The sequence below is a fragment of the Gekko japonicus genome, unplaced genomic scaffold (assembly GCF_001447785.1).
Source record: "Gekko japonicus isolate JY-2015 unplaced genomic scaffold, Gekko_japonicus_V1.1 scaffold672, whole genome shotgun sequence".
Taxonomy (NCBI): Eukaryota; Metazoa; Chordata; class Lepidosauria; order Squamata; family Gekkonidae; genus Gekko; species Gekko japonicus.
The window spans coordinates 20,412-48,404 of record NW_015161423.1 but is presented as its reverse complement, the minus strand read 5'-3'; the positions used below and the strand labels follow the sequence as shown (position 1 = coordinate 48,404).

At 44.1% G+C, this 27,993-nt stretch overlaps 1 protein-coding gene across 1 annotated transcript in view; it reads right to left on the bottom strand.

The window, feature by feature from the left end:
- Positions 1 to 27,993, bottom strand: part of LOC107124941 (hexokinase-1) — a 64,718-nt gene that overhangs the window by 30,552 nt on the left and 6,173 nt on the right. Inside the window, exons 2-5 of the mRNA XM_015428432.1 lie at positions 16,329 to 16,491; positions 9,863 to 10,011; positions 2,379 to 2,498; positions 1,683 to 1,778 (exon numbers count right to left, since the gene is read on the bottom strand). Coding sequence (XP_015283918.1) covers positions 1,683 to 1,778; positions 2,379 to 2,498; positions 9,863 to 10,011; positions 16,329 to 16,491 — 528 coding nt within the window. The remainder of the gene's footprint in view (positions 1 to 1,682; positions 1,779 to 2,378; positions 2,499 to 9,862; positions 10,012 to 16,328; positions 16,492 to 27,993) is intronic.

The following is a 27,993-nucleotide window of genomic DNA, read 5'->3' as shown; positions in this document are numbered from 1 at the left end:
GGGGAGAGCGGCCTCCCAGAGGTGCCGGCAGGGCACTGCACTGTGCCGCAGGGAAGAAACGGCACCTGCAACCCTCCCACACAGAAAGTAAAAGGGGGTGACCTGGCAGAGGGGGAGGCAGGGGGGGGGCAGGAAAGATGGAACGAGCTGGGTAAAAAACACAAAACACCCAGCAGTTGTCAGGCAGGGCATTCTGGAGACTGCCCCAGGAAATAACAAATGGTTCAGGGATGGGTGTGCTTCCAACCCCCAACCCCCCAAAAGGGTGGGCGTGTTTCCAACCCCCAACCCCCCATAAAAATGTTCCCTGGCTGCTTTTAAATGCAGACGACTGGATTTTCAGATAATTTGTTTCCTTTGTGACAATTTGTGTTATCTCCTTAGAAAAGATTGGGGGGGGGGGAATTCCGCTCCAGTTGTCTGCTTTTTGCTCACAGCAGCTCGATGGTGGGGAGGAGCAGTTGTACCACCTTAAAACCACATTCAGATAAGGTGGTGAGATGCCGTAGTGACCTCGGAGTCACTACTAAATGGCAATAAAATTATGCAGACAGCCAATGCTGAGATGAAACAATAGAAGAGTGGATGCGGCATGAAATGTAGACAGAAATTTGTGAGATGGTGTGAGATCATTGGCACAACGGTGAGAAATACCAATGCAGATTGGACCTGAGAGATCTAATGAACGCACTGCTTAGATCAGCTAGCCAGTTGTATTTTCCCCAGGTTTACCCTTATTACTAGAGACCCTTTATCCTTAAGAGTCTTGTATCCTCTTCTTCTTACAAACTCCCCCAAGCCAAAAATCAGACTGCGAAACGTCTGGGTTGCTTTCGGGAGCAAACATTTACATGCCAAAGGTAACTGCATAACAAGGACGTTCAGCTTACACTGCCATCCGGTGCTCATGAACTTAGGAACAAACCCCATTTAGGGAGAGTTACACCCAAATAAGAACACATGCTTTTGGGCTCCATGCTTCCAGCACTCCACTCTGACTCAGAGTAGTCTGCCTGAACCTGAGGAAGCTTTGCTATATCAAATGTTCCTTTTCACCCACCTACATTTGCCACAATATTCTCCAGAAGGGCTGCAGAACCTCAAACGGATAGGGACTCTGAATACTTCTCATGATATTTTCTTCATGAAAACATCATGAAGTAAGCAGGCATCTTATTAAGAGGTAGGCAAACTAGGGCCCAAGGCAGCGTCCACCGGAGCTTTTCATCCAGCCCTCAAGTGGCTTCATGATTTGTTAACAGTATCAGCCTAGACTGCAGTAGTGGCTAGCAGGCCAATTCTCCCAAAAACTTGTAATACAGCTCAAGGGCCATTTTAAGAGTGGCAGAATGGGATTCAGGACCACATCTGGATCTCTGTCCACTTTTGAGGACTCCCAAGTTTTACACCACTTTTCCCTGTTTCCAGAAGAACCGGCATCAAGAAGAACCAGCAACAGAGCCTTCTAAAGCAGGCAGGGATCCAAGCGTGACCCTCAGGCTGAAACATCTGCCCACCCCAGATCTAACCATTCTGGAATGTTACTGGCAGGAAACTGCAAAACTCAGCTCCCATCTTAATAGAAAGTAACAGTGGAAGCATCTTAGGAGGACAAAATTTATCCCAATCAACCATTAACTAAGTATATATGAAATATATGTGTATTTAAAGGACAACTTTACCCCACGTTTCTTGATTGCTTTGTTGAGCAACTGTACCACATCAGCACCTTCAACACCACTTGCTCTGAAGCGTTTTGTCCAGGTTATCAGGTAACCCTAATAAAAATAAACAAGTTACAGTATTTTACCTAATAAACAATGTGCTACTTTTCTTTCTTTGCAAACCCATTTCCCCCCCTCAGTTTCTGTTAAAAATGAACTACGGACCACTTCACACACGCAGCAACACTGTAAAATCTTGCCTAAGTCCACATGGAAAAAGCAACCTGTGCTTCAAAAGTACATGGATAACTAGGTGCTCACATTTACTGCAACTGTGGTAACACCATTTTTGGACCCACCACAATAATGAAATCACAAAAATCTTCCTTAAGTGTGTATGTGCATACTTTGGTTCATACATGTAAGAGTGTCATCCTAAAGCAGAGCTAAGAAGAGTTTAAATCAGGGCCCCCCAAGGGGGTACCATGGCGCCCACTGACACATTTCCTGGTGTCACCTGCTGGGAGAGGGGGGGGATCTCCACTGGGAGATGAAGTTTAAACTAAATGGTCTACTGTTTTATATACAATATTGCATTATCATCATCAACAACAGCCATTTATCAAGGCTCATTCACATCACTAAGTCAAACACTGTTCTTTGAATGTTAACATGGCTTTTCTATCCTGTATTAAACCTTCAATGTGCTCTTACCTCATCTAGCTTGGATTGCCGACACGGGAAAGAAAACGTGAAGCCAACAGGTAATTTCTTGTCCTTGATTTCTCGTTTCTCCATGAAATCTCCTAAACATTCCGCCACGTGATCAAAAAGCTAAGAAAAAGCAATGAAATAAAATTATTTTAGGGAGTCAGATGAAAATCTAATTATACCTCCTTCTTCACTAGCATTATTGGGGGGGGGCTGAAGAGTAGTTAGAGAATCCCCACCAGCAACATTGTTTTGGTGGCAGCACTGTAAATGGTATTTGCATATCAAAGCAACTGATACGCGTTCGAGTAAATGTCCATGTAGGAAAAATACTCTCCTTTTGAGCTATGATGCTCAGCAGACTTTTCTGTGAACAACTCTCACAGGGCTTATTACAAGAAAGACTGCTGCAATTCTACCCAAATTTAATTGGCAGTCAGTTCCACTGAAATCACTGGAATGATAAATATGGTAGCGAAGCCTGCTGCAGCCAAAGTTTGTTCTAGCTCTCCTTGCTTAGGAGATCAGAACATTATATCTGTACCAGATGCAAAACTTTATGGAAATCTTGATAAATTTATACACTGTACATGCAATTTACGGTGGAGAGGCTTGTCAACAGGTTAATATATCTATGTACAAGTAGCTATGTTTATAAGCTGGGCAACTTTTGCACAAAGGGAAAAGCTAGCACTAATGAGTTACCCCTTGGTCGTTATCAGCAGATATTTTGGAAAATGCGTGCTCCTTCTTTAATTGATGATTTTAGATGTCACAGAGTTGTTCTACACTTAGCAGAGATTTAACTATCCTAAACTAATTTTAGTAACATTGAAGGCAACTTTCAGTTTTGGACAATCAAGGATCTTCTGAGCAGTTCCCCAATTCTTCTTTAAGCACGCAGCTTCAGTTCGCAGCTCCTAAATAACCACAATTAAGATGCTGATCCCATGCACAACAAAATGTCTTCTCTCATACTTTAAAAGCACACACCCAAATGTTGTTTAATAGTTAACATATATAGTTGCTGTTGTTTCCAAATGCAACTGCAGCTGCTTCCATGCTATGAAACAGGTGTGACAAGCGCAACGATGTGAAAGTGAGAAAGGGCTGTGCAAAACAACAGTATAGTCAAGACAGGCAGTATCAGGAAAGCGCCAGGGATATGTCCTCCCACTACTAGATCATCAACTCAAACCAAAACACTGTAAACCAGAGGTGTTGAACTCATTTGTTATGAGGGCTGGATCTGACATAAATGTCACTTTGTTGGGCTGGCCCATTTGTGCCGTGAAAAGTAATGCCAGGCACCAGAGATAGAAACTGCATAAAGGACAGCAGCTAGTAAGCTCTGAGTTGGTGTCTCCTCACTGCAAGGCCTGATGGACTGGGGGGGGGTGCAAAGGAAAACCCATATGGGTGGACTGGATAGCCAGCAGTGCAGCACTGGGCAGACACTCCCACCAGGCCCGTAGCTACAGTGGGGCCTCCCAGGGCCCAGCCCCCCGACTTCCTGCCAAGGCCTCACAACTTTTGGAAAGAAGTGTGGGGTGGGGGAGGTTCTGTGTACCTGCACTCCAAGCTGTGAATTTGTCCCTTTAAATGCTTTGGGGGAGAAGTGGGGGCCGTGCACCTGCACTCCAAGCTGCAAATTCACAGCTTGGAGTGCAGACGCATGCAGCCTCCCCTCCTTCTTATGTGAGTTTTTTTTAGCTCAGCCTATGTGAATTTCTCATTTTATTTTTATGTCAGTGCCCCCCAACTTTTTTAAAGGCCCCCCAAATTAAAAAAAACCCTGGCTACGGGCCTGTCTCCCACGCTGCTTGACTGCTTCAGATGAGGTTGTTCTGCCATGCTGAAGCCACACAATCGGAGTGGCTCCGCCCACTCTCCCCCGAGCAGTCTCCTGCTCCCTCCCTTGCACTAGTTGCTTGTGGGCCGCATGAGAGCCCTGGACGGGCCTCATGTTTGACACCCCTGCTGTAAACCTTTATATAAATACATTTTAAATCCTTTCTGTGTATATCATGTTTTCCTCATTTCCTGGGACTTATTTCCCTCAAGGGGCCAGCCAAACACTCAGCGATGTTTGGGCCCACCATTGCTTTACAAAAACATCCAGATCATCAAGCTGCCACTTTCAGTGGTAAGAGCAATGCAGCACCGGGGAGAAAAAGCCCTTCCTTGCATTTTATTTGTCGCCTATGCCATCTAAATGAATACCCATCCTATTCCTGGTGAATGGGAAACAGCTGGCCAGCTTTACCCTCTCCCCCCCAAAAACAGGTGTGGTGGACTGTCCTAAGTGCATGCCATGATGACTAAATGGAAACTCCATGTTCAGTGGCCATGTAGTTGCTAGAGGTCAATCAAAGGGGAGAGGCTTTGGCCTCCACACCCTGTCCCCCAAGAGCATGTGGCTGGCCACTATGGACTTTTCATCTGATCCAGCCTGGCTCTTCTTAGGTTCTCTTTTTGATTGATTTTAGGCCAAAAATTCACTAAAGGTTGCACAGCAGATGGCAGCGTACCACTGAGAGGGCTGACGTGGGCTCTGGTGTCAGGCTCTTAGGGCTTAACCCTACAAGTTTTGTTGCCAGTTCCAGAGGATTGCCAAGAACTGTTTCATTTCCCATTTCAGATGCTGAAACAGGAAATGGCAGGTGAGTTTTCAACAAAAGACAAAAGGTTCGATTGTTTGGTCTCTGGAGCGAAAAGTTTGAAAAACATTGCCACATGTTGTCGATTTTATCGCTAAATGAGATTTGTCAAACTGTTCTGATTGCATTAATTATCTTATTTTACTGATTTGTTCAAAAAGTATGCAAAGGCGAAATCAAGATTCCTAAATATCAAATGATTATTAAAACCGAATTTGTAGTGAAGAATTCCATCCGAAAAATTTACTCAGGTCACGAACTGGGAGTTCTGAACATTCTGACACTGGGTCCTAAAAGTTTTATTCTACAGCCAAATAACTTGAAAGACTATTTCTAACTAATTAGGACATATTTTTCACAGTCCATCCAGCACAGACAATCTAACCTTAAAATAACTGTTCATTCATTTAATCTAACTGCTAAAAGTAAAGGCAAGAATAGGTGTTGACTGCAGAAATCAGAGTTTGATTATCTATCCAAAACAGAAACTGGTACAAATTACAAACTGAGACCATTGACCACAGCATTATCAACCCAGACCTTTCATAGTAACCAAACCAAACAAAACCCTTTCAGGCACATTCCAGCACAACATCTGCAAGCTAAAGCAGCTGGGCTGATGTTTTAAATACTCAAGCAGCCAAAACAGCACAGCCAAGCTTGAGATCCACTTGCTTTGAGCAGACTGTTTTACAACAGCAATGTCTAGTAGCCCCTCTAACAGGCCTCTAGGATTGACAGTCATGCTGCTGGGACTCTGGACCCCACTCCTTAAAGCAGGGCCTGAAAAAAGCAAGAGAAATGGCAATGGATGGTGTAAGGTGGGATCAACCCATGGCAGAATCGCCGATAACAGATTCCAATACCTGTAACTCTCACAGGAGCTCTTAGTAGAGAGAGCAACGAGAAACTCTAGCCCTTCTGAGCCAGCCTGAATTGTTGGCAGCAAAACGGTCACAATAATGTGTCCATGTGAGAAAGAGCAAGAGAGAGAAAGAGCTTTCATTTAAAATCAGGTCCCTGGCTGTATGACAATGACAGCAATTGGGCAAAGGGGTTTCATTTCATCCCATTGACACAAACACAGAAAACTTAACTATGGGTGTCAAATCCTGTTTAACCGCCTTCTCATTTCAAGACAGTCATATATTTATATTGAGCATGCAAAGCATTTCATGTGTGTGATCTCAGCAACCCTTCCTTAAGATAGGTCAGTATTTAAATATTTGAACTGAGGACTTCCGGACACAGAGTTCATGTTGTAGCACAGTGACTAAAAGTAATTCTTCATGTTATCGTTGCTCCTGGTTGTAATCTTTAGAGTGTAAGCATAAAACTTACTTGCCTGCCCACTGATTTATCAACTACTGATTGCAATGGATTTCCCTTCCATTTAATAGGGAAACAGTTTACAGAGCCAAAAGAGCACTGAAGGAAAGGTAGAGACTTGCAGCAAAAGAATTTAAAATTGGCTTAATTCAGGAGCACTATAGAGCAACAAAGTTTCCCATGTGAATATTCACAAGGAACGGGGTTTTTTTGGGGGGGGGGGGTTTAGGGTGGTATCTGTTTGTTTATCATAAGCTGTTTCTTTGATTAAAAATCACCTGAAGCCTCATTGGGGAAAAAATCCAAATTGTGTATGTACAAGTGACGATCCACTAAAGATCTACAGGCCCTTTAAAGGGCTTTCAAGTTCAGCAGCATTAGCATTTTGAGCAGGGCCCGTAAGCAAACATGTAGCTTGTGGGGATAAGTTAGAAAAAGAGCAATATTCATTCAAAGCAGCCTCTGTAACTTCCCCATGAAGAACCAAGGGGAGAATTCTGTACTGATTCTAGGTTTTTAAATTACATGTTTAACTGTATATTTGGATCATCATATGATTTTATCTATTCTTATATTGTTGATGTATATTGCCCAGAGTCCTGTTTTTACAGGGATGGGGTGATCCATAAACGGAAATTATTATTATTATTATTATTAATTATTATTATTAATTGTTATTTATTATTATTATTATCATCATCAACAACAACAACAACAACAACAAACAGTACTACATAATTTCTATTGCTTTTGGCCAAAATCATGTTATGAAAGTCAAGTTATGAAAAAGAGAAACAATAGTGCAGAGTACAAAATACATACCCCAAAACATAAAAGGAACAGTACTAAAACACAGTCTAAATTGCATAACCTTAAGAAGATAAGATAGTTAAAAAACAAAATGCATCAGTGTGGCATGTTGCCATGGCAAATTATTTTCAGATCTATAACTACTTCTGCTTGAATTTTCATGGTGTGGCAACACGGACTGCAACATCACCATATAAAGAAATCCTATTGGTTACATATTACACAGTAGATAGGGTCTCCCCCGCCCCCCCCCAGCAACTACACCGCTTGAATTAAAGCAAACTAGGATGGCAGCAAGAAACCTATGATGTGGTTCAAAATAAAGGGAAAAGAACAATCTATAATGAGGGAGATCCTCCAGTTTAGGAGCTCCACATATGTAATCACTGAACCAAAGGGATTGGAAGTCATCGTCCTGCTAACACAGAACACAGGCACGGCCTGAAAATTAAGCACTTGCAGACTTTAAGTTTTTGAATGGTCTAAAAAGGCATTCCCCAAGGTATATGCTGCAGTTACGCTGGTCACCCACCTGGGGAGTTACTAAAGCAAGGATGACCAAAGCCAGAACCTTTGCTGACAGCAGCAGCCACAGCCAGCAGGGCCTAAGAACACCTTCTGTGTAGGATGTACTCTGTGGCAGTGGATCCCCATCTGGGACTAGCAAAACCCTCCAGCTTAGGGCAGCTCATGCCCATCTCTTCTGTCATTAAATCAGAACAGCAACTTGTTGGTCCTTATCCAGCTCTTAACGGCACCCTGGTATATATACTCAAGGACTCCACTGCTGCTCCTGGATTTGAGGACAAACAAAAATAGAGCTGGGAGTCATCACCGTACTGATGATGTTGCAGTCCATGCTGCCAATCTCTCCCAGCGATTGCAGAAAGATGCTTAAAAAGAGACAAAACTTAAACTTGTAAACCCTCCCCCAGGTAAAATCCCATGGATTTTAAACATCAAGCATCAGCTTTGAGTGGAACCACTGTAAAATCCCATGATGGCCCACGTCCTGATCAGGCCTGCAGCGTGATGCTCTTGTTCCCCCACCCATGTGTTTTCACATGCCCAGACAGCCACAGGGAGGGGGAAACAATCCCCTCCCCTGCAACTGTTTCAGCCCTAGAAAAAATGCAAGGGAAAACAAGAGTGCCACACTGTGGGCCCTAGTGGCATTCAAAAATGTCCTCATGGTACCCAGCAGGACACCATCATGTTTACTTTGGCCTCTAGACTGATGCTGTAACCACTGTGTTACGCTGGCTCTTCCCTTGAATACAGACACTTCCCTTGAATTCAGTCAGAGCTTTGAAGAATACCCTACCTCATCTACTGGGAATTTTAGCCCAGATCCTTCTTAGAACACTCTTACCCCCTAAAACTTGAAGGCAGGAACTGATTTGTCTTGAGTTCAACTGAAGTTCTACCAACTGACTCCTTACATCTAAGGTGCTGATGGAGAACTGAGAATGTGGCTCAACAAGTAAAAGAAGAAAATGTCCTTCCCTAATCCCAATCAACCACAGGATTTAGAATCCCTAAAATTAGTGATGCGGATCTCTTTTAAAAACAGAATTCACATATCACGTTTAGAAGGTCAATCAAGCATGCATGTAGGTAACTCAGACAACACTTGAAAGAATTAAGGCACCAATGACATAACCGCACTCAGAAACATTAAATCGTTACTTTCCACAGTGCTTATAAACTTATATTAAGAGGCAACTGAAGTCTAAACTAGCCACTCAGCTGAGCCCTCACTAGGGTTGCCAAATGAATTTTGGCCGGGAGCGGGGGGCTCCCGGCCGGCGTCTAACTCGTGCGTCACCCAGAAGTGACATCGCATGCTGGGGGCGGGGCCACGCCATTTGAGGGGAAAACAAAGAGTTTTCCCCTCAAATGGCGTGGCCCCGCCCCCAGCGTGCGATGTCACTTTTGGGTGACGCGGGGGTGGGGTTTCCCCTGGGCCCGATTCGGCGCGGGGCGGAAGTCGGGCCTTGAAAGCGGGGGGAAATCCGCCCCCCGGGGGGATTTGGGAACCCTAGCCCTCACTCTGGACACCGGGGCCTCTGCCACCACCTCTGCACACACAGCCAATGAGAAGACGACAAAAGGTGCCATTTGGTGGGCAGAAGTGATAGAACTACTTCACGTTCCCTTTGAGTTGCCAGTCCTCTCTCTCACACTTGTGTCCCCACAGCCGTGCCTGAGAAGCCCATCTGACATGAATGTTGGGTACATGACATCCATCTCTGCCTGTATGCTGCTCCATTCATAAATGAGCCTTGGGTTATGGTCCTGGTCTTGTATCTTGATATCATCATGAGCCTACCTTTGGAGCTCTTAGAATAGCTTTCCATGGACAGGTAAAGAGGCTCTGATGTACCTGGTACCGTTTTAAACTGATGCCCTTTCCCTAACAAATAGATATTTTGTAAGAAAAAACTGGCCTTCATCCTAACCCAATCATAGCAAAGAGAAATTGATCTTAAAATAAAAAGTCTAAGTCCACATGAAATTATCTCTAAGATAAATATCCTAGTTCTCTTGAATATTCAGTTTCTAGCTACCACGAATTAAAATACGAATTACAGTAAATCCAACCTATTTTGGTTTAATACGTGTGACATGAAAGCTTTAAAAAGGAATTCAACAGAGCCCGCTTTTAAAAGGATCCTTTATGCTCACCCGTGTTCCACTGCCGTGCATTATATCTTCTGGAGTGTCATAGATCTCCGTTTCCATTTGAACTGTTTGCTTCTTCTCATGAGAGACTTTCACTCGCAGAATGCGAAAGTAAGATCCACCAAGATCCAGTGCAATGAAATCCCCTTTCTCTGTTTCGGAAGAGACAGATCACTGCTTAAGCATCGAAGTACCCTGGTCTATAATAACCACTAACTAAATAAAACAATGCACTTAAGCACTGGAAGTTTTACTATCAGCAATTACCTTTTGACACTGCAAATACATTTGACCAGGCCAGGGGAGGGCATTTGACTCAGTCTATCAGCTCAAACAAACACACATAGCAATCCTTATTGGTTTAGCAAACAGATAACCAACAAACACAGGTTTTGGAACAAGATAAAAACCCTGACTGTATACCTAGCACAGATAAAACACTGAAGATCAGGTACATGATCCAATCAGTTTCTCCACTAGTGAGAAATGGAGGAGGGTGTGCTCTCTGACCAGCAAAAGGCTACACTGGGGGTCATGGAACTCACACAGAAAAAGCCATGTGGGAAAGGGGCTGTAGTAAGGAGGGGAATTAGGTGAGACTGAGTGAAAAAGCTGGCTGGATCCAACCCAATATTTCCACTTTTTTTTTAATGGCTGTTCAGCACCACAGGGTATTTTCCTGACTCTGTATCACCACATGAAATTATCAAAGCAGGTTGTTTATTTGCTGAATGAATAATTAGACATGAACTCCTCCATCTGGGAATCTACAATGTCTAAATGCCACATGTTCAAAAGAACATCACTTTGGCACTCACCTGACTACACAAGCAACCCAAACATTTTTAAAGTGGTGCAGCAGTTCTTTCAGATGAAAGGTGTGTACTTTAGGAGATTCGCCTCTAAATCCCTTATGTCACGACTCTGCTATTAGATTTAGAGGTGCCCCAAGAATTATGCCTTCAGGGTCCTCAGCAGTCTTGCAAGGGACCACAGATTGTGTATTTCTGGCCATGCACTGCAACAGTTTGGCACATCAAAGATTTGGGCCAGCCCCCAGCCTATGTAGAATGTATTAGAATGTAAAACATTCATTGCAAGCCTGAAGATAAGTTTTTATAATGTTCTGTGACTGAAAACAATTAAACTTCACTCATCAGTACAAGCACCTCACATCAAGTGAAATGCACAAATAATCTTCATCATTATAGCCCATCGTTTGTTTAAACTGTGCCATTACCTTTTAAAAAAACGCTGAAAAATCAACACTAGAGCAGATGGCCTGCTTCAAGAGTAAATGAATCCTGGAACACACTTCAAACAAATGCTGCACTTTAGAAATGTCCTCTCTGGTAATAGGCAGCAAATTAAAACATCTGCAAACTGAGAATTGGCATCCCTGTCAACCAGACACGCAGGCTTCTCTTCAGGTTAAAGAGCCGTGTCAAACAGAAGCTTCTCCTGCTTAATTAGCAGCCTGAAATATTTGTAAAACAGTAGTTTAGCTGGGAAGCCACAACATTTAAGGCCAAACTATTTGAAATGGACCTAAAAGTAACCAGACCAATATTTCTTCAAAGAGTTTAAAAGTGCCTAGCATGAGAGGAACACACTCTACAACAGGTAAAGATGGAAGCAAGCAGAATAAAAACTTAGTTCTTTCTATTAGTCTGTCTGCAGCCCTCCCGATGCAACTGCCGAAATATTTTTATCAACTGACAGTCCCAAAACTAAGAAGAGCTCTTACTTTGGCAAGACTGGACCTTCTTCCCTTGGCAGTTTTGAAGGGCAGATAATAATAAAGTATCGTACCCTAACAGAACATGCAGATGCTCATATCATACAATTGAAACCACTGAACATATGATTATGGAGTGCCCTATGCTTGATGAGTCGAGGGCTAATTTAGTCTCCCCTTTACTTAAGGATATGGAACTGCCAAATGTGCGAGCCCAGGTGTCATGGCCACTATCGGATACCAATGATCGTGGTCGCCTTCTCAGTGGCACAATTCAAAGGCGCAATAATCAAATATAAGAGAAATAATACTAAAGACTTTTAAAATATTTTCTTTGGTTCTGATTTCTGCTTAAGGTGATAGTTGTATGAGCAGTACTAGACAGACAGACAGACAGTCTGTCTGTCTGTCTGTCAAGCTGTATGAGCAGTACTAGACAGACAGACCGTCTCTCCCAGTATGTCCCCTAAAGAGCTTTACACTCGTCGGAACAATGTCTTGAAGTCAGGGATACCAGTGATCAGGGGACGTGAGAGGTATGGCGATGGGGCAAGGTTTTATAGGAAAGGAAGGGTTATGCCATGGGGCAAGGTTTTATAGGAAAGGAAGGGAACAGTGATGTGGTTATGCTCAGTCCCCTTCCAACCTTTGCCCCAACCTGAGACATGTTACTAATGGAGCCAGGAAGCTATACCCTTCTCCAACACTAATACTGTGCAATGCCAGGTCCATTAATAATAAGACCTCTATACTGAAAGACTACTTTGCAGCTCTAAACGGGTGCGGGAGGGCAAGACGGTTGCCCTGAAACAGCTCCCCCCCAGTGACTCAGTCCTCCATCAGTCCCAGACTAATGGGAGGGGGGAGGGGTGGCAGTGCTTATCCAAGAGTCTTTCTCCTACAGGACTCTCGCTGCACCAAAAATTGCTGGCATTGACCGAGTAGGCCTGGTGCAGAATGCTGAGGAGAGTTTGGCTATCTGGCTCGTGAACCGACCACCTAAAGCACCGGCAGAAAACCTGTCTTGCCTGCTGAAGACAATCTCAGGCTGATCATTGAAGCGCCCTGGGCTATTAGTTCTGGAGGACTTCAACATCCGTGCTGGTGATGCTGCCTCCTCACAGGCGATGGACCTGGTGTCATCCACGGCAGCACTAGGACTCTCCCAATTTGTATCAGCGCCCACACATCAAGCAGGTCACACACTGGAATTGATTTTTGGGATGGGGGAGAATATGGATCTGGAAAGCATTGATGCAGTGCCATGGTCAAACTACTTTGCTCTGAAAGCACGTCTGAGCATCCCAACCCCTCCTTGTTTAGGTGGCGAGCTGATTTATGCTCGCCTGCAGGGACTAATGGATCCAACTGGTTTCCAAAATGATCTGCAGGGTCCGATGTCCCCTGGTGATTTGTTGGATGAGCTGGTGAAGGACTGGCATAGCCAACTCTCCAAAGCCATTGACTAAATTGCTCCCCGATGCCCTCTTCGCTCCTGTGCCAACCAGCCCTGTGGTATACCCCAGAGCTGCGAAGGATGAAACGAGAGCTAAGATGGCTATAGCAAATGTGGCAGCGAAATTGTGACAAGGCTGCAAGAACATCTTATAGGACACTTATGAAAGTCTATGAGATGGCAATGAAAGCTGCGAAGAATGAATTCTATGCGTCTTCCATTGCATCCACAAGTACTTGCCCAGCCCAATTATTTAGCATAATCAGACTGTTAACCTCCCAACCACAGGGAAACCAAAAGAATAGGGCATTGGCTATTACCTGCGAGGCATTTGCAAGCTATTTTGCAGACAAAATCTTGTTGTTCTGCCAAGATCTGCCAGCCATGGTGGATACAGTAGGTGGAGGCCACTCAGCTGTCTTTTGGTCCCATCTTGGACCAGTTCAGCTGACTCTTCCAGGAGGAGGTCGACAGAAATCTGGCAGCTATGAAGCCCACCATTAGCCGCCTTGACCTGTGCCCATCTTGGCTGGTCAAGGCCGCCAGTGACGGAATACGGGTTCCCCTGGGAGAGATTATCAATCTATCCCTGTCCTCAGGGACCTTCCTAGGGCTTTTAAAGGAGGCCGTGGTGAGACCACTCTTGAAAAAAACATCTTTGTACCCTATGGTTCCAGCCAACTACTGGCCAGTGTCAAACCTTCTGTTCCTAGGCAAGGTAGTTGAGAGAGCGATACTGAAATAGCTCCAGGCTCCGGCACAGAGACCACACTAGTCGCCCTCACGGATGACCTCCGGAGACACCTGGACCAAGGCAGGTCAGTGCTGCTGTTGTTGCTTAACTTGACGGAGGCATTTGACATGGTCGATTACAACCTTATGGCTCACTGCCTCACTGATGCAGGGAGACAGTGGCTGGTCTCCTTTCTCCACGGACAGGGACAGAGGGTGGTGCTTGGGGAAAAGGTGTCCCCACATTACCCTTTGGTATGCAGCATCGCTCAGGGGGTGATGCTCTCCCTGATGTTGTTTTACATCTATATGTGCCCAGTTAATCCAGGGGGTTGGGCTGGGTTGTCACCAGTATGCTGATGACACCCAGCTGTATCTGCTGATGGATGGATGGACTCTGCCCCTAATATCTTGGCCGGGGCTTTGGAGACTGTGGCTGGTTGGTTACAGCAGAGCTGGCTAAAATTAAATTCATCAAAGACGGAGAACCTGTACCTGAGTCGTGGGGGGTCGGGGGAGTCGGGAATCCAACTCCCAACCCTTGGTGGGGCAGCTCTAGTGCCAGGACCAATGATGAGGAGCTTAGGTGTGATTCTGGCACCTTGCTTTCAATGGAGGCCCAGGTCACGAATGTTGCCAGATCAGCCTTTTACCATCTATGGCTGGTAAGGCAGCTGGTTCCCTACCTCTCCTCCCATGACTTGGAAATGGTGATCCATGCAATGGTCACCACCAGACTGGACTACCACAATTCACTCTACACAGGGCTGCCCTTGAGTCTGACCCGGAAACTTCAGCTGGTACAAAATGCAGCGGTGCACCTCTGGTCTGGGATGTCTTTGTGGGCGCACATGCGGCCAGTGCTTCGCCAGCTGAACTGGTTGCCAATTGAGTACCGGATTAGGTTCAAGGTTATTGTATTAACCCTTAAAGCCCAATGCAGTCAGGGACCAACATATCTCTGGGACTGTCTCTCCCAATATGTCCCCCAAAGAGCCTTATGCTCAGCAGAACAACATTTACTGGTAATCCCTAGCCCAAGAGACATCCGCTTAGCCTTGACCAGAGCCAGAGCTCCCAAGTGAAATCAGGGCCCTGCGGGACTTATTACAGTTCTGCGGGGCCTGTAAAATGGAGCTGTTCCACCAGGCCTTTGGTTTAGGAGGTGGGTGCCTCATTACACCAGCCTCCCCTGCTCTAACCACCCCTGTTCCAACCAGCCTAGGCTATTCGCCATAACAACCTGTAGGGGGGCTGGCCCAGTTATTAACACGATGGCCCTTTCTGGAGCTATATACAGTTATATCCCTGAGGTCTGATGTACCACCACCTAGCCATCACGCAGATTAGCTGGGTTTTAGATTTCAACTGAAATCATATGGGAATTGTTTTATGTTTTACTGGCTCACGTACACCGCCCTGAGCCTGCTTGGTGGGCGGGATAAAAATCTCATAAATAATCTTCTGGTGATCCCTGGCCTAAAAGACATCCACTTAGTCTTGACCAGAGCTAGAGCTTTTTTGGCTCTGGCCTGGTAGAACACTCTCCCAAGTGAGATCAGGGCCCTTCGGGGCCTATTACAGTTCCACAGGGCCTGTAAAACGGAGTTGTTCTGCCAGGCTTTTGGTTGAGGGGGTGGGTGTCCAATTACATCGGCCTCCCCTGCTCCACCCTGTTTTGCACTATGTCAACTTGTTGGTGGCTTCTGTCCACTTGCCCAGTACTTTGCTCCATCTTAGGCACACATACAGGGAGCATCTGTTAAACTGTCTGTTCGCCATCTTGTGACCTATGTCATCTGGGTTTTCATGGGTTTTAATTGTAATTATGCTGTAATTGCTTTAAATTGTTTTACTTGTGTGCTGTAAACCCCTCCCTGAGCTCTGCATGCAGAGAAGGGCGAGACAGAAATTAAATAAATAAATAACTAACTACATAACAGTGGGAGGGCTTCTAATATCCTGGCCCCATTGGTGGACCTCCTGATGGCACCTGGTATTTCTGGCCACTGTGTGATACAGAGTGTTGGACTGGATGGGCCTTTGGCCTGATCCAACATTGGCATCTCTTATGTTCTTATTTTATCCCACCCTCCAAGGTCAGAGTAACATATACCGTTCTGCCTTCCTCATTCTATCCTCACAAAAGCCCTGTGAAGTAGGTGTGCCTGTCACTGGCCCGTGGTCACCCAGCAAGCTGTTGTGAAAGACAGGGGATTGAAAACCCGGGTCCCCCAGATCTCAGTCTCTTACCCACTGAACCACACTGGCTCTCTCTTGAAAAACAAGCATGCCCCGTGGCTCACACGGCATTCATTGTAATAACCAAGGAATTCCTTTGTGTTTTACAGGGGATTTAAAACCCGGGTCCCCCAGATCTCAGTCTCTTACCCACTGCACCACACTGGCTCTCTCTTGAAAAACAAGCATACCCCGTGGCTCACACGGCATTCATTGTAATAACCAAGGAATTCCTCTGTGTTTTAGGACATCAGCTTTGTCTGCAAATGGCAACCGTGCGTCATGGGAGACATGATCCTCACCTGAGCCATCAGGAATAGACCTCACAAATGTAGGCAGCATCTTGAGTGTCGCTGTTGGATTAAAGTCTCTGGAAAGCCCATTCTGCATCTCCCTCCTGAAGCGGGCCATGATATCCAACAGAGTCTCATCAGAGAGTCGCATGGCATACAGGTATTTATCGATCTGAGGAGGAGACGGAAATAAACGCAGGGTCAGGCCTTGCGTGAAGTTGTAGGAATGATGATGACTTGGCGGGTCTATAGCAATATTTGAAGCAAGTAATAATTTACATCAGTTACAGTTCTTAATACATCTGCTGAGCGCCATCTAACCCACCGTGATCACCAAAAGCCAACGTTAAGCAGCAGGTACTACATCACTTCCAGAAGCTGCTTACACATGGCCTCTTCCAAACCTTCAAGGGAGGAAATTCCCGAGTTAAAGAACAACCAAAAATGTGTGTCTCCAGAAGCAGGGTATTGTAAGTGTAACATGGTGCTCGCAGTTAAATGCCACAATGGAGCCAAAGAGCTTATTTATTTATACCCCACTTTCCTCCCCAACGGAGACTCAAACTGGCTTACAACACTGCTTTCCCTTCCTTCATTTTATCCTCACAACAACAACCACCCAGTGAGGAAGGCTATGCTGTGACACTGCAGCTGTCCCAAGATTACCCAGTAAGCTTCCATGGCAGAATGGGGATCTGAATCTGATTCTCCCAGGATCTGACATTCTACCGCGATGCCATATTGGCTCTCACATTTGACTGAGCTGCTCTCTTAAAGATGCTCGTCACAAGCCATTCATTTATAGATGAACACCAGAACTCCAAATTGGGCCTGGAAAGCAAGAAAGCACATGAGCATGCAATGGAGCACTGGTATGGGATATGCCCCCCAGTGTTTTGTACCAACTGAAACTTAATACGATCTTCTGAAGGTGCCTTATACTGAATCAGACCATTGGCCCAGCTAATTCAATACTGTCTGCTCTGACTGGCAACAGCTCTGCCGTATGTTTAAGCAGAGAAGGACCTTTTATAACTCCTCCTACCTGGGATCTTGTAATAGGAGATGCCAGGAATTAACTCAGGCATCTTCTCCATAGGTCCTTTTCAGGCAAAAGTGGGATAGAAATGCTCAAATAAAATGTAGATTGTACCTTCTATTACTGAGCTATGGCACCTCCCCAAGGTTCAAAAACCACCATCAAGGGCAGTCCCAAGTAAAGCACATTCAAGTAAACTAGCCTCTGAATTATGAAATAGTCTTTAGAAGAACAACAATGGAAATAAAATGGAATGAAACATCATGTGACATAGTATCACAATAGTCCTGAGATATGCCCTTTTTATTCACCATTTCTTGATTTTTTTTAAAAAAAAATAACTTACATTTTTCCAGATGATCTAGACAAAATTATACTGTTTAAAATTAGTTGATAAGGTATCATCAATCCTACTCACCAAATTAGAGTCTCCATCCCCTTATCCACTGGAAAACTTGTAACAGTACCATTAAAACTGCATATACCCAAGTCCATTCCACCTTGCCCAACAGGATCTCATTCATGTTCAACAAGACCCGAAAAACCTAGACGGAATTCTGTGTTTCCTATGACAAGATTACCATAATTTCTGCCTTGCCAAACAGAAAGCAACCTGGTGTGACACGTACAAGAGGCTGAATTAAGCTTATGTCTGGGACTTTGAAGCTATGAACTGAAATCAATCCAGAGAGTTACTGAGACAGTATGCACCCAGGTCTCAAGGCCTTCTTCAGAGCAGAACAGGGGACTGCAACATTATCCCGCTATTGGCAGAGAGGAGGAGGAAGAGAAGGAGGAGGAGACTGAATTTATTCCACGCCCTTCACTTGGAGTCTCAGAGCAGCTTACAATCTCCTTTCCCTTCCTCTCCCCACAACAGACACCCTGTGAGGTAGGTGGGGATGAGGGAGCTCTGAGATAACTGCTTTTGAGAGAACAGCTCTCAGAGAATTTTGACTGACCAAGGGTCACCCAGCAGCTGCACGTGGAGGAGTGGGGAATCAAACCCGGTTCTCCAGATTAGAGTCCGCCACTCTTAACTACACCAAACTGGCTCTCCTGGCTACTGGACTGGCCAGGCCCAACATAAATGCTGGCCTTTGGTTGGGTCAACAGAGCCATACTAATTGTACTTCATGGTCAAGCTCCATCAACACACCTTCAACAGAGATGGAGAACAACCACACCAGATCTGGATTCAAGCAAGGCCAACTATTATCCCAACCTGACCCTCACAGCTCGGATCAGGACCTGACCACACAAGTGATCCAGTCACTGCAATATTTGCAGGAGCACCCTTGAAGCAATTATGCAGTCGGGAGGTTATCCACAACATCCTCTGCAAAACTGCAAGAATTTCTGGGGCTCTCCTCTTGGATCATGCATTGTAGCCACTTGGGATGATATGGGAAGAATTCTCTTAATAGTAGCTGATGCAAAAAGTTGAGACTTAGATTCATGTGTCCCCACTGCAGGACCCAAACCCTTCCTCATTTGGTTCTTAAACAGAAAAGCCAAAGTCCAGTTAGGCAAGTGGGACAGCATGGCTCCCTTATCCCAGTTTCAGCACACTCTTGTGCTTCCTAGTAGAATAAGACCAGCTCCTTTTCTTAATGGGGAAAAGAGAATGATGAAGGTTTTGCCAAGTTAAAAAAAAAAAGTTCAGAAAACTCATTCTGCAGAGTTGCGAAAGGCTGAGGAGAGAGCCATGGAACTGTCAATATCCGTGTTCACCAAACATTACAATTGCGGCAGGAAACACCAGAATTGCACAGGTGTTTCCTGCAGCAAAATTCCTTCTAGGCCTGTGTTAGAGATGCCAGCCTCCAGGTGGGACCGGGGATCCCCCAGAATTACAGCTCATCTCCAGACTACAGAGATCGGTTTGAAATGGTGAATAAAATGGATGCTTTGGGGTGGACCCGATGGCACTGTGCCCCACTGAGGTCCCTGACCTCCCCAGGCTCCATCTCCGAATCTCCAGAACTTTCCCAACCTGGATCTGGACACCCCTACCCCCTCCATCCCTGACAGTCGCTGGGGGGGAGCTGGCAGCGCTAGCCTCTGTGTACGTGTATCTTTAAATACCTGTGTGCATGCACTCGCCCCCAATCAGGACGTAATGCTGGTGCTTCTTGTAGTCATTGTCATGTGTAGAGCTGCTGTGAATCATGAGCGAAGCTGGAATCCGTAATAGTACAGCGAGCGGTGGTCTTACTCAAGGATATGCACTAATTAGCTGTCATCCCAGTGACATTCTGCGTGCATCTGCCACCAGAGGAGACAGGACACATTTCCCAAGTGAGTATCAATGCTGTTTGCTACTAGCAGCAGAGTGTCCTGAAAAGCAAGGAGTCAGGGGTTCTGTTTCAAGTTTTGGAAAAGAACATTCTCTGTCAGTTACAAGGGCTCTCTTCTGGAATACAGCCAGCTCCTTCCTTCTGCACTCTCATTAGAGTCCCCTTTAGGTCCCTCATGCCTGCATAGCCTCTTCAGCACACTTCATTTATTTTCCCAGTAAACTGTCCAGAGTCATGATCCAGCAAAACAGAGGTGATCCTGGACTAGTACAAACAGTGCAGAAACCTTCAAAGTACCATCACATTCTGTAACTATCATGTTCTTGTTCTGCACTTTTGATACTTTGCAGGTGGTTTTGAATTTCTTTCTTTCTTTTTTAACAAATTGTGTACACTTGCCTTGAGCTCTGCTTTATAAAGAACTAGCAACATGCCAGTCATTAGGACAGATCTGTGGGTTTTGAGGGGGGGGGAGCATTCTAGGGGTTTCTCTGGATGCTTTGTGCAGAGGTGCACACGGCACTCCTTGTGGGGCCCACTGGCCACGCAGCATCTAGAGTTGAAACAAGTGTCCAGAACAGTGTCTCCAAATCCAGTGCTTTACTTTTCCTTACAAACAAATGACTGCCATTCACAAGGGAGAATGAAGAAGAGAATATTCAGCAGCAGCAATGGGGTGCGTTAACGCATTCTATTCCCCTGCTGACCCCAGCCATCAAGAATCAATCTACATAAACCCACCCTGAGTTTTGTTTTGGCAATGCAATGATGACCAAGAAGAGACATCAGATTTCTTTTCTTTGCCATGCCAAGTGATTACTAAACCCAATGGACAGCAGCAAGCATCCTTGCATTCTGTAAGAGTTCTCCTAAAAAGCATTTTCCCCTATTACTGGGGCTGTTTCTGCCTATCACCTCGGTTTCGGCTGTTTCAGTGGTATGTTATACAGAGGGCCTTTCTCTGCAGTTCCGCACACAGCAGCGTCATACAGGGAACTAACTGCACAGTGTGGAAAGACAGCTCTTGCGTGATGAATCTTAACTCAGCTACTTTTTTTCCTGTTGAAGACTCAGTTCTTCTCTGGATAAAAATAAGCTACAGACACAATGATTTGAAGGATATTTCCCATGGAGGCAGCAGTCCTGAAATACATCAGCAGCTATTGAGTCTCAAAATACATGCTGCCGCCACCACCACCAAATGAACATCCCTGACACTCCACTGAGACACATTGCAAGACAACTTGTATGTTGTGAAATTTCCTTTTACTGGCCACACTGGTAGCATTGTGTCAGGCAACAGAAAGAACTGCTACACAATCCAATTTATTTTAAAGCATGAACAGCATTTTATGCTTTCAAATACTGTCTCATTTTGCTATTCCCAAATCAGACTTCTTTTATGTCCGGTTCCTACAGACATCTTCGTAACACTCTGGATAATATAATCTCTGTTGGTATCATGCTATAATCTGGTATAATCTAATAAAAGATTAATCTGTCAGAGGCCTCCTAATGGATGAAAATTGCATTTTGATGAAAAAGTCTGCCTACCAGTCCTAAAATTTTGTGACAAAAAACAGCTTCGCACAATTGAGCATTAGATACATCTACAATAAAATTTCTACTTTTAAAACCTAATAGGCTACTTATGCCAACCAGAGACTTAGCCAGGAATGTCTTTGAGAGGCAGCATGTATATTTTCTAAATAGAGTCTTGAGGTATGCAAGTAATACATATATTCATGCACAATATATTTCTGAAAACGAAAATGCCCCCTTAAAAAAGCTTTCTAGACATGTTCACAGGGAATAGACTACTACAGTTTAGAATTACGGCATCCTTTCAATGGGCAGAAGCTGCTACTACCACCTCCGCCACCACTTTAGCAAGCAGCTTCTAGTCTCTCCCCGTCTGATATTACTCAAAAACGTTCCTAAAAACCCACAATAAAATAGTGTCTGGAAAAACTTTTCCTGAAGTATCTACAATGCATCAAGTTGGATCCCACAGAACTTTCCCACTCACTCAGGGGCTCTTCTGCAAGGAGAAACACGAGAGTCATCATCGCAACTAGACCCTGAGACGAGCCAAGGTGGATGCAACCCTGCCATGTGTTTCTGCTCGAGCAAGACGTTGTGGAAGGTATATGTCAGCATCCCCCATAAGGATTTTTCTTAGCGCAAACCATATTGGAACTGATCAGAAATGAAAAATCACTTCTTGATCTTAACAATAGCTCTTGCACAAATGGAACTGCATTAAGCAGAACTCCTCTTCCATTATCACATGGTGGGTCCAACTCAACGTCTCCTTTAATCTTCACATAAATAATCTACCTGATTCAGCACATTCGACATCCATCCCACCACTTCCTCTAGCGTATATGCCCCTCAGTTTCAGAACCTTTGTAGCATCAGTCACAAAGCCAATTAGGCTAATTAAATAATTTAAACTAATCTAAACTAATAAAATAATACATCGTAACAAACCCAGTAGGATGTATTCCATTTTTGCCTTGGCACCTTATTTTTATGTTAGATTTTATTGATAAATAAGCACTGAATTAGGCACTTTTATACATGCTAAAGAATGCACTTTTAATCCATGTTTAAATGAAATTTAGAGATCGTTTGCAAATGAACTTAGCCATTTCACCCAGTAAAATCCAGTTACAAAGTACACTGAAAGTGTGTTATTCAATGTGAGTGAAAGTGCCCTTTTAGAAGTACTGGGTGATTTATTGTTATAAAATGATGTATAGATGGTACATGACCCCGAAAAAAATAGCAAATATGAATCAAAATATGTCTAATAAATGTTGGAAATGTAAAAAACATGAAGGCTCATTTTACCATGTGTGGTGGACTTGTGAAAAAGCTGTGGACTTTTGGACAAAAATTCATAGTGAAATGCAGAAGATACTACAATGCTCCTTTAAAAAAGAACCGGAAATTCTGCTTTTGGGACTAAAAATGGAAGAAGTTAATGCGGAAAAAAGAACTTTATTCTGGTACCTAATAACGACAGCAAGAATGCTATATGCGCAATATTGGAAACTTGAAAAAGTACCAGAAATTGAAGACTGGATACATAAAGTTCTGTTCATGGCAGAAATGGATAAAATTACTAAGAAATTGAACAACAAAGAAGACGAAGAATTTTTTGAAGAATGGAAGGACTTTAAAAACTATCTGGAAAAGAACTGGGATGTGAAATTTTTTTTATTATGTTTAGAACAATACTAAGCAAAAAGTTGTTATCTTTTAAAGAGATTAGAAATATGATATTAGCAACTGATGAAATATATATAAGTAAGGGGAAGGGGGTGAAAGCATTGCGGGAAGCCACAGGAGGGGGGATGGAGTATGGGTTATAGGGTAAGTAATTGTTTATGTATGCTTGAAAGAAAAGTTTTAATGGATAAATATGGAATACCTATGACTGGAAAATAATAAAACTTTGTTTACCAAAAAAAAAAAAAAGAAGTACTGGGTGATTTTTATTTATTTCAAAAGGCCTGGCATGGTTACAGTTTCACACATCCAACCAGATATTATACTGCCCTTTTCATCATCTACTTACAGTGTTATAAACCCTAATACAAGGAAACTGGCAAGTTACTGGCCACAGAAAGCAATTACTTCATACCGTAGTTCTCTAAAGACCATTTACGCTATACAGATTATAACTTCATAACATCCCATAAACATGGTTCACTTGCTTGGGAAAAATATGTGGCTGCTGAAATGTAACCGTGGCTTGTGCCACAGTTCTCAAATAAAACACCCTGCATGGGACAAGCAGTTTTATTTGCCATCACCACTAAATGGGTTGGCTGGGAATGGTTTCCTTAAAGTTTAAAGGAGTTTCCTGTTAACATGGTTGACAGTTTTGTTGGTGCCTTGGTTGATCTTTGTAATACCAAGGTGGCCCAGGCAGCAGACATGACTGCACACGAGCAGTACTCACTGTGCACCTTGTGGAGAACCACAGTCATAATCAGTGTTCCCTCTAAACTGAGTTAGGGTGAGATAGCTCACAGTTTTTTAGCCTCCAGCTCACAGATTTTTGTCTTAGCTCAGGAAGGATGGCTCCAGAGTAAACTAATTTATGCAGTAGTCAAATAGCTCGCTCACAACTTCAGTGCCAGGAGCTCGTAAAATTTCTGTCCACAAGACTCCACAGCTTAGAGGAAGCATTGGTCGTAATTACCATCAGTCAAAGGAGCCACATTTCTATCCATCCCTGGCTTGAGGACTGTACCTCAGGAAAGCTCACGGCTTACCTGTTCCTTCGGCAGTAGCTGTTTCTAGGTAGAAAACATTTGCCAACTACAAGCCCCGCCAGCAAGGGCCTTGCCCACGTTCCTGAAACATGGGGCACTTGGGGCAGTGCTCAGAAGAGTGTCACATGGCACGTCAGATACACCTATGGCTCCTAAACCACTATTATGCTGAAGCCAAATTAACATATGAAGTTGTTTTATATGAGGGGAATTGGTCTATCTAACTTAGTATTGTTTACTTTGGCTCTCCAGGATATGATGCAGGGCTTTCCCAACACATCCCTCCAACGGGGAGTGCCAAGGATTGAACCTGGAATCTCATGCATACAAAGTCAGTTATCCTGCTAAAAAAAACAACACATGGCATTGCTTTCAGAGCTGTAAGTCTGCATAGCATTCAATCACAACTAGGCATCATGTACCTGACATTACAGAAAGGAGTACATCTCATATTTCTTTAGAAATATTCCTTTGTAATAATGATGTTGTTGGGCTTGCCCCTGAGAATCAGCTACACAAACAGATAAGGCAATACCTTGGAAATTCTGTTGGTGAAGATGGAAGGTTATCACCTTACCTACTGTATGTTTATCCAATGATGCTATACAGTGTAAATGCAGGGAGAAATTCAACACTAGATCGAGTTCCATCTAGGCTGGATACAGCTGAGAAAGATGGCCTACATCCAAGTCACTTGAACAACCACCCTTTGGCACAGTGAGGCCACATGAAATTTTGGGCACACAACTCTACTGGCCCTCACTCTGAAAAAAGTACTTAAGAGTTTGGCCAAGAGACAGAACTTGCAGAAGGGGTCTAGGGAGAGGGGGGGGGAACCCATTGGGATTCTGTGCTTGTGCCTGTGCATGTGGCCTACAGCCACATGCCTAAGTAGACTTCATTTGCTTCCACATGGAGGTCTCTCTCTACCTTGGCTCCCCAACTGGATCACTTTTTTATTGGGATTCCACATGACATCATTTTCTAGTTGTCATTTATCTAGGTTTTCACCATCTTCAGTACATTCTTTTCCAAACCTGGTTTACCTCCAGTCGTTTTTAGAAAGAACATACCCCAAATGCATTCATACTGGATCTGGAAAGTATGGTACTCATTTTCCAGTCCTGGAAATATCCTGCCATCAGTCTTTCGTGAGCACCATTTCCCCACCATTTTTTCCTGCTATACAACCACAGGATTTGTTTTAGAATTGCTATAGAGCTATAGTGGCCCGCTGACACATATAGACCTGCTACAATACACTTATGAACAAAAAAGAGGTGACAAGTTGCCACAACCCAAGAGCCAACATGGAGGTGCCATGGAGCATATACAGAAAGGGTTAGGGGATAAAAGATGGAGAATAAGTGCACAAAACTCCACATGTGGAAGCTGCATTGCCATAGCAGTGATAAAAGCAACATGGAGAATCCTCACTGCGTGGAAGCTTGAGAGCCCCATAACACACAACAGGACTTCCAAACAAGCACAGAGAGGATCGGACTACATGAGTCCAAGCCAAGTCCCCAATTTAAGTCTCACCTGAACTACAAACACATCCAGGAAAGCCACCATCTGTCACCCTCAGCTTCTTGCATACAATATGGAGATAACAATATGGGCTGTTGCAAGAATTATCGCAACGCCCATGAAGGGTAGTCTATAAATGCGGTATATTATGACTTATGAACTCCCAAATGAGTAAGTGGCTTTAGTGTAAAATAGATTTTTAAACCAACACCTGCCTTGGCTTCCTCACTGAAGTAATCTGGGAACTTCCTTGCCCACACACTCTCTTCCCACAGCACATCTGGCTTCTGCCTCTGGATTGTATCTGCTGGCCTGTGAGGGTGTAGGGAAATGGGGGGGGAGGAAGACTAGATGGCCTCTGGGAAACTTTCAACTGTGGCATTTTGTGTTTACCTCATCGGCATGCATTCCTTAAACCATGCCCTACCAGACATTCTTACCCAGCCTTCCACTGGCAAATGACTGGGAAATTATGCTATTTATTAAAACAGGGATATCCCACACTCTGAGTCAAAGGGGCCTCTAAGGTAGTCCAAGCACCCATTTTGGTATAGTCAAATCATTTCAAAACAGAACAATCCTTTCGGTTTCAAAACGTGGCTTAGCAAAGCACCAACACACAGCCTCCCTCCCTGGTATGCCTCTGCAGCATATGCTGTGCGCCAGAGCTCGTGACTGCCGGCGTCTCTCTGCGTGGTTTTATCACCAATTTATAAATATAGCTAGTCTATGGAAGGAGCATCCATTTTACATGAGCACGTAGTTTTTTGTCACTGTTTTCATGGATCTATAAATGCAAATGTTTTACGCAGATTCAGGTAACTGTAGGTCAAGACACGATTCACATAGGGCAGGAAGGCTTGTACAGAACCACCCAAGGGCAAATACAGGTTATCGTTATGATGTTTGACAAACCACAAACCAGGAGCTTCACAAGCAGAAAGGGAAGGCTGGGAGAAATGTTGTGACCTGGGATGGGGCCTGCCCCTGCCCCCTTGTAGGTTCAGTCAGGGACACGGGAGGGGAGTCATGCTCTAAGTGGATTTGGAAGCTCAAACATGAATATTCATAACTACTCTCAGGTCCAGTGATTATGATGTCTGGGTGTATGTGGCAGCAAATTTGACATGTTCAAATTAGATATTGTATTATTGTGGGTGAGGTTGCCCTTCAGTTCCCTACACGCAGCAAACAGGGCAAACCCTATGCCAAAGGATAAATGGACACAAATCTGATATCAAGAACAACAAGACTGAGAAATCTGTAGGATAACGCTTCAGTCTTCCATTACATTCAATGGGGGACCTCAAAGTAGCTGTTTTCTTGCAAAGGAATTTTAGAAACAAACTAGAACAGGAGAGATTGCTGACTTACTAGTTAATACAACACTCAGGACAATGGAACCCCCAGGGCTTAACAGAGCCACTGGTTTCTTATCTCACTACACATGCTAATGTCATTCAGTTTTCACATCTGTTTGTAAACTCCTTTATTATGCTGTATGCTAATCTACTGCTATTCATAGGTCTTACCAATCATTTTCATCCAGTCTTAGCTATGTTTACTGCTCAGTTGCTTATGCATCTTGACACCAGTTGGCCCTTCTTGGCAACATCCACCTTACCTGCTATTTATACGTAATGGTTGGTGACTTCCATTTCATTGTATCTGAAGAAGTGTGTGTGCACGCAAAAGCTTATACCCAGAAAAAAACTTTGTTGCCACTGGACTCAAACCTATTCAGATGTCACAAAAACTCTTCCCACAAGAAGGGAGGGGGTGTTGCTTCTTTTAAGGATAGTCTCTAGACCCTCATCTGGAATATTCCACTTTAAGGCCTCGCCCACATGTGCTGTAGAATGTGGTGGAGGTACTCCTTCCCACAGGACAGAATGAGCTGCAGCTGCTTCAGCCCTTTATGTGGGGAGAGACACACTTTTTATGGTTCCCTTTGTAAAAAAACTTGCTGTAAATTAAAAATTAGCACATCAAAAAAATACAAGTTTCCAACCTAGCTCCTCACATGCTAAACTAGTTTTCCATTAACAGGGAATCACCAGTGCAGGAGAACTGTGAACAATGTAACTCCTCCCCTGCTGCCTGAACTAGTACAGTCCATATTCTGCCGCCTCATTCTACTACCTATCTAGCCTTGACGGACTCCATGCAACTTTCTTAAAAGAAAACTTGAATAGGCTAGAGCTGACACCGTGTATAAAAAACTACTCGTATTCTTATCATTCCAACTACAGAATTTCTCAGGACATTCTCCAGAATTGCCCCCCTTTGCCCTGTATAAAATCACTGCAGTTATTTATTTATGTGGGTAGGTACAGATATTCACCTGTCTTGCAAACACATAAAATCATAACTGAAATTATGAGACACTGGAGGTAAGAGGTAAGCCATGTGGGGAAAGCAGCACAGAGAGGAATCCGTGTAATGGAATTATTCCACAGCTGATTCCATACAGACCTTTTTTCTCCAGTTCAGCAACACTGCTGTTGCATGGGTTG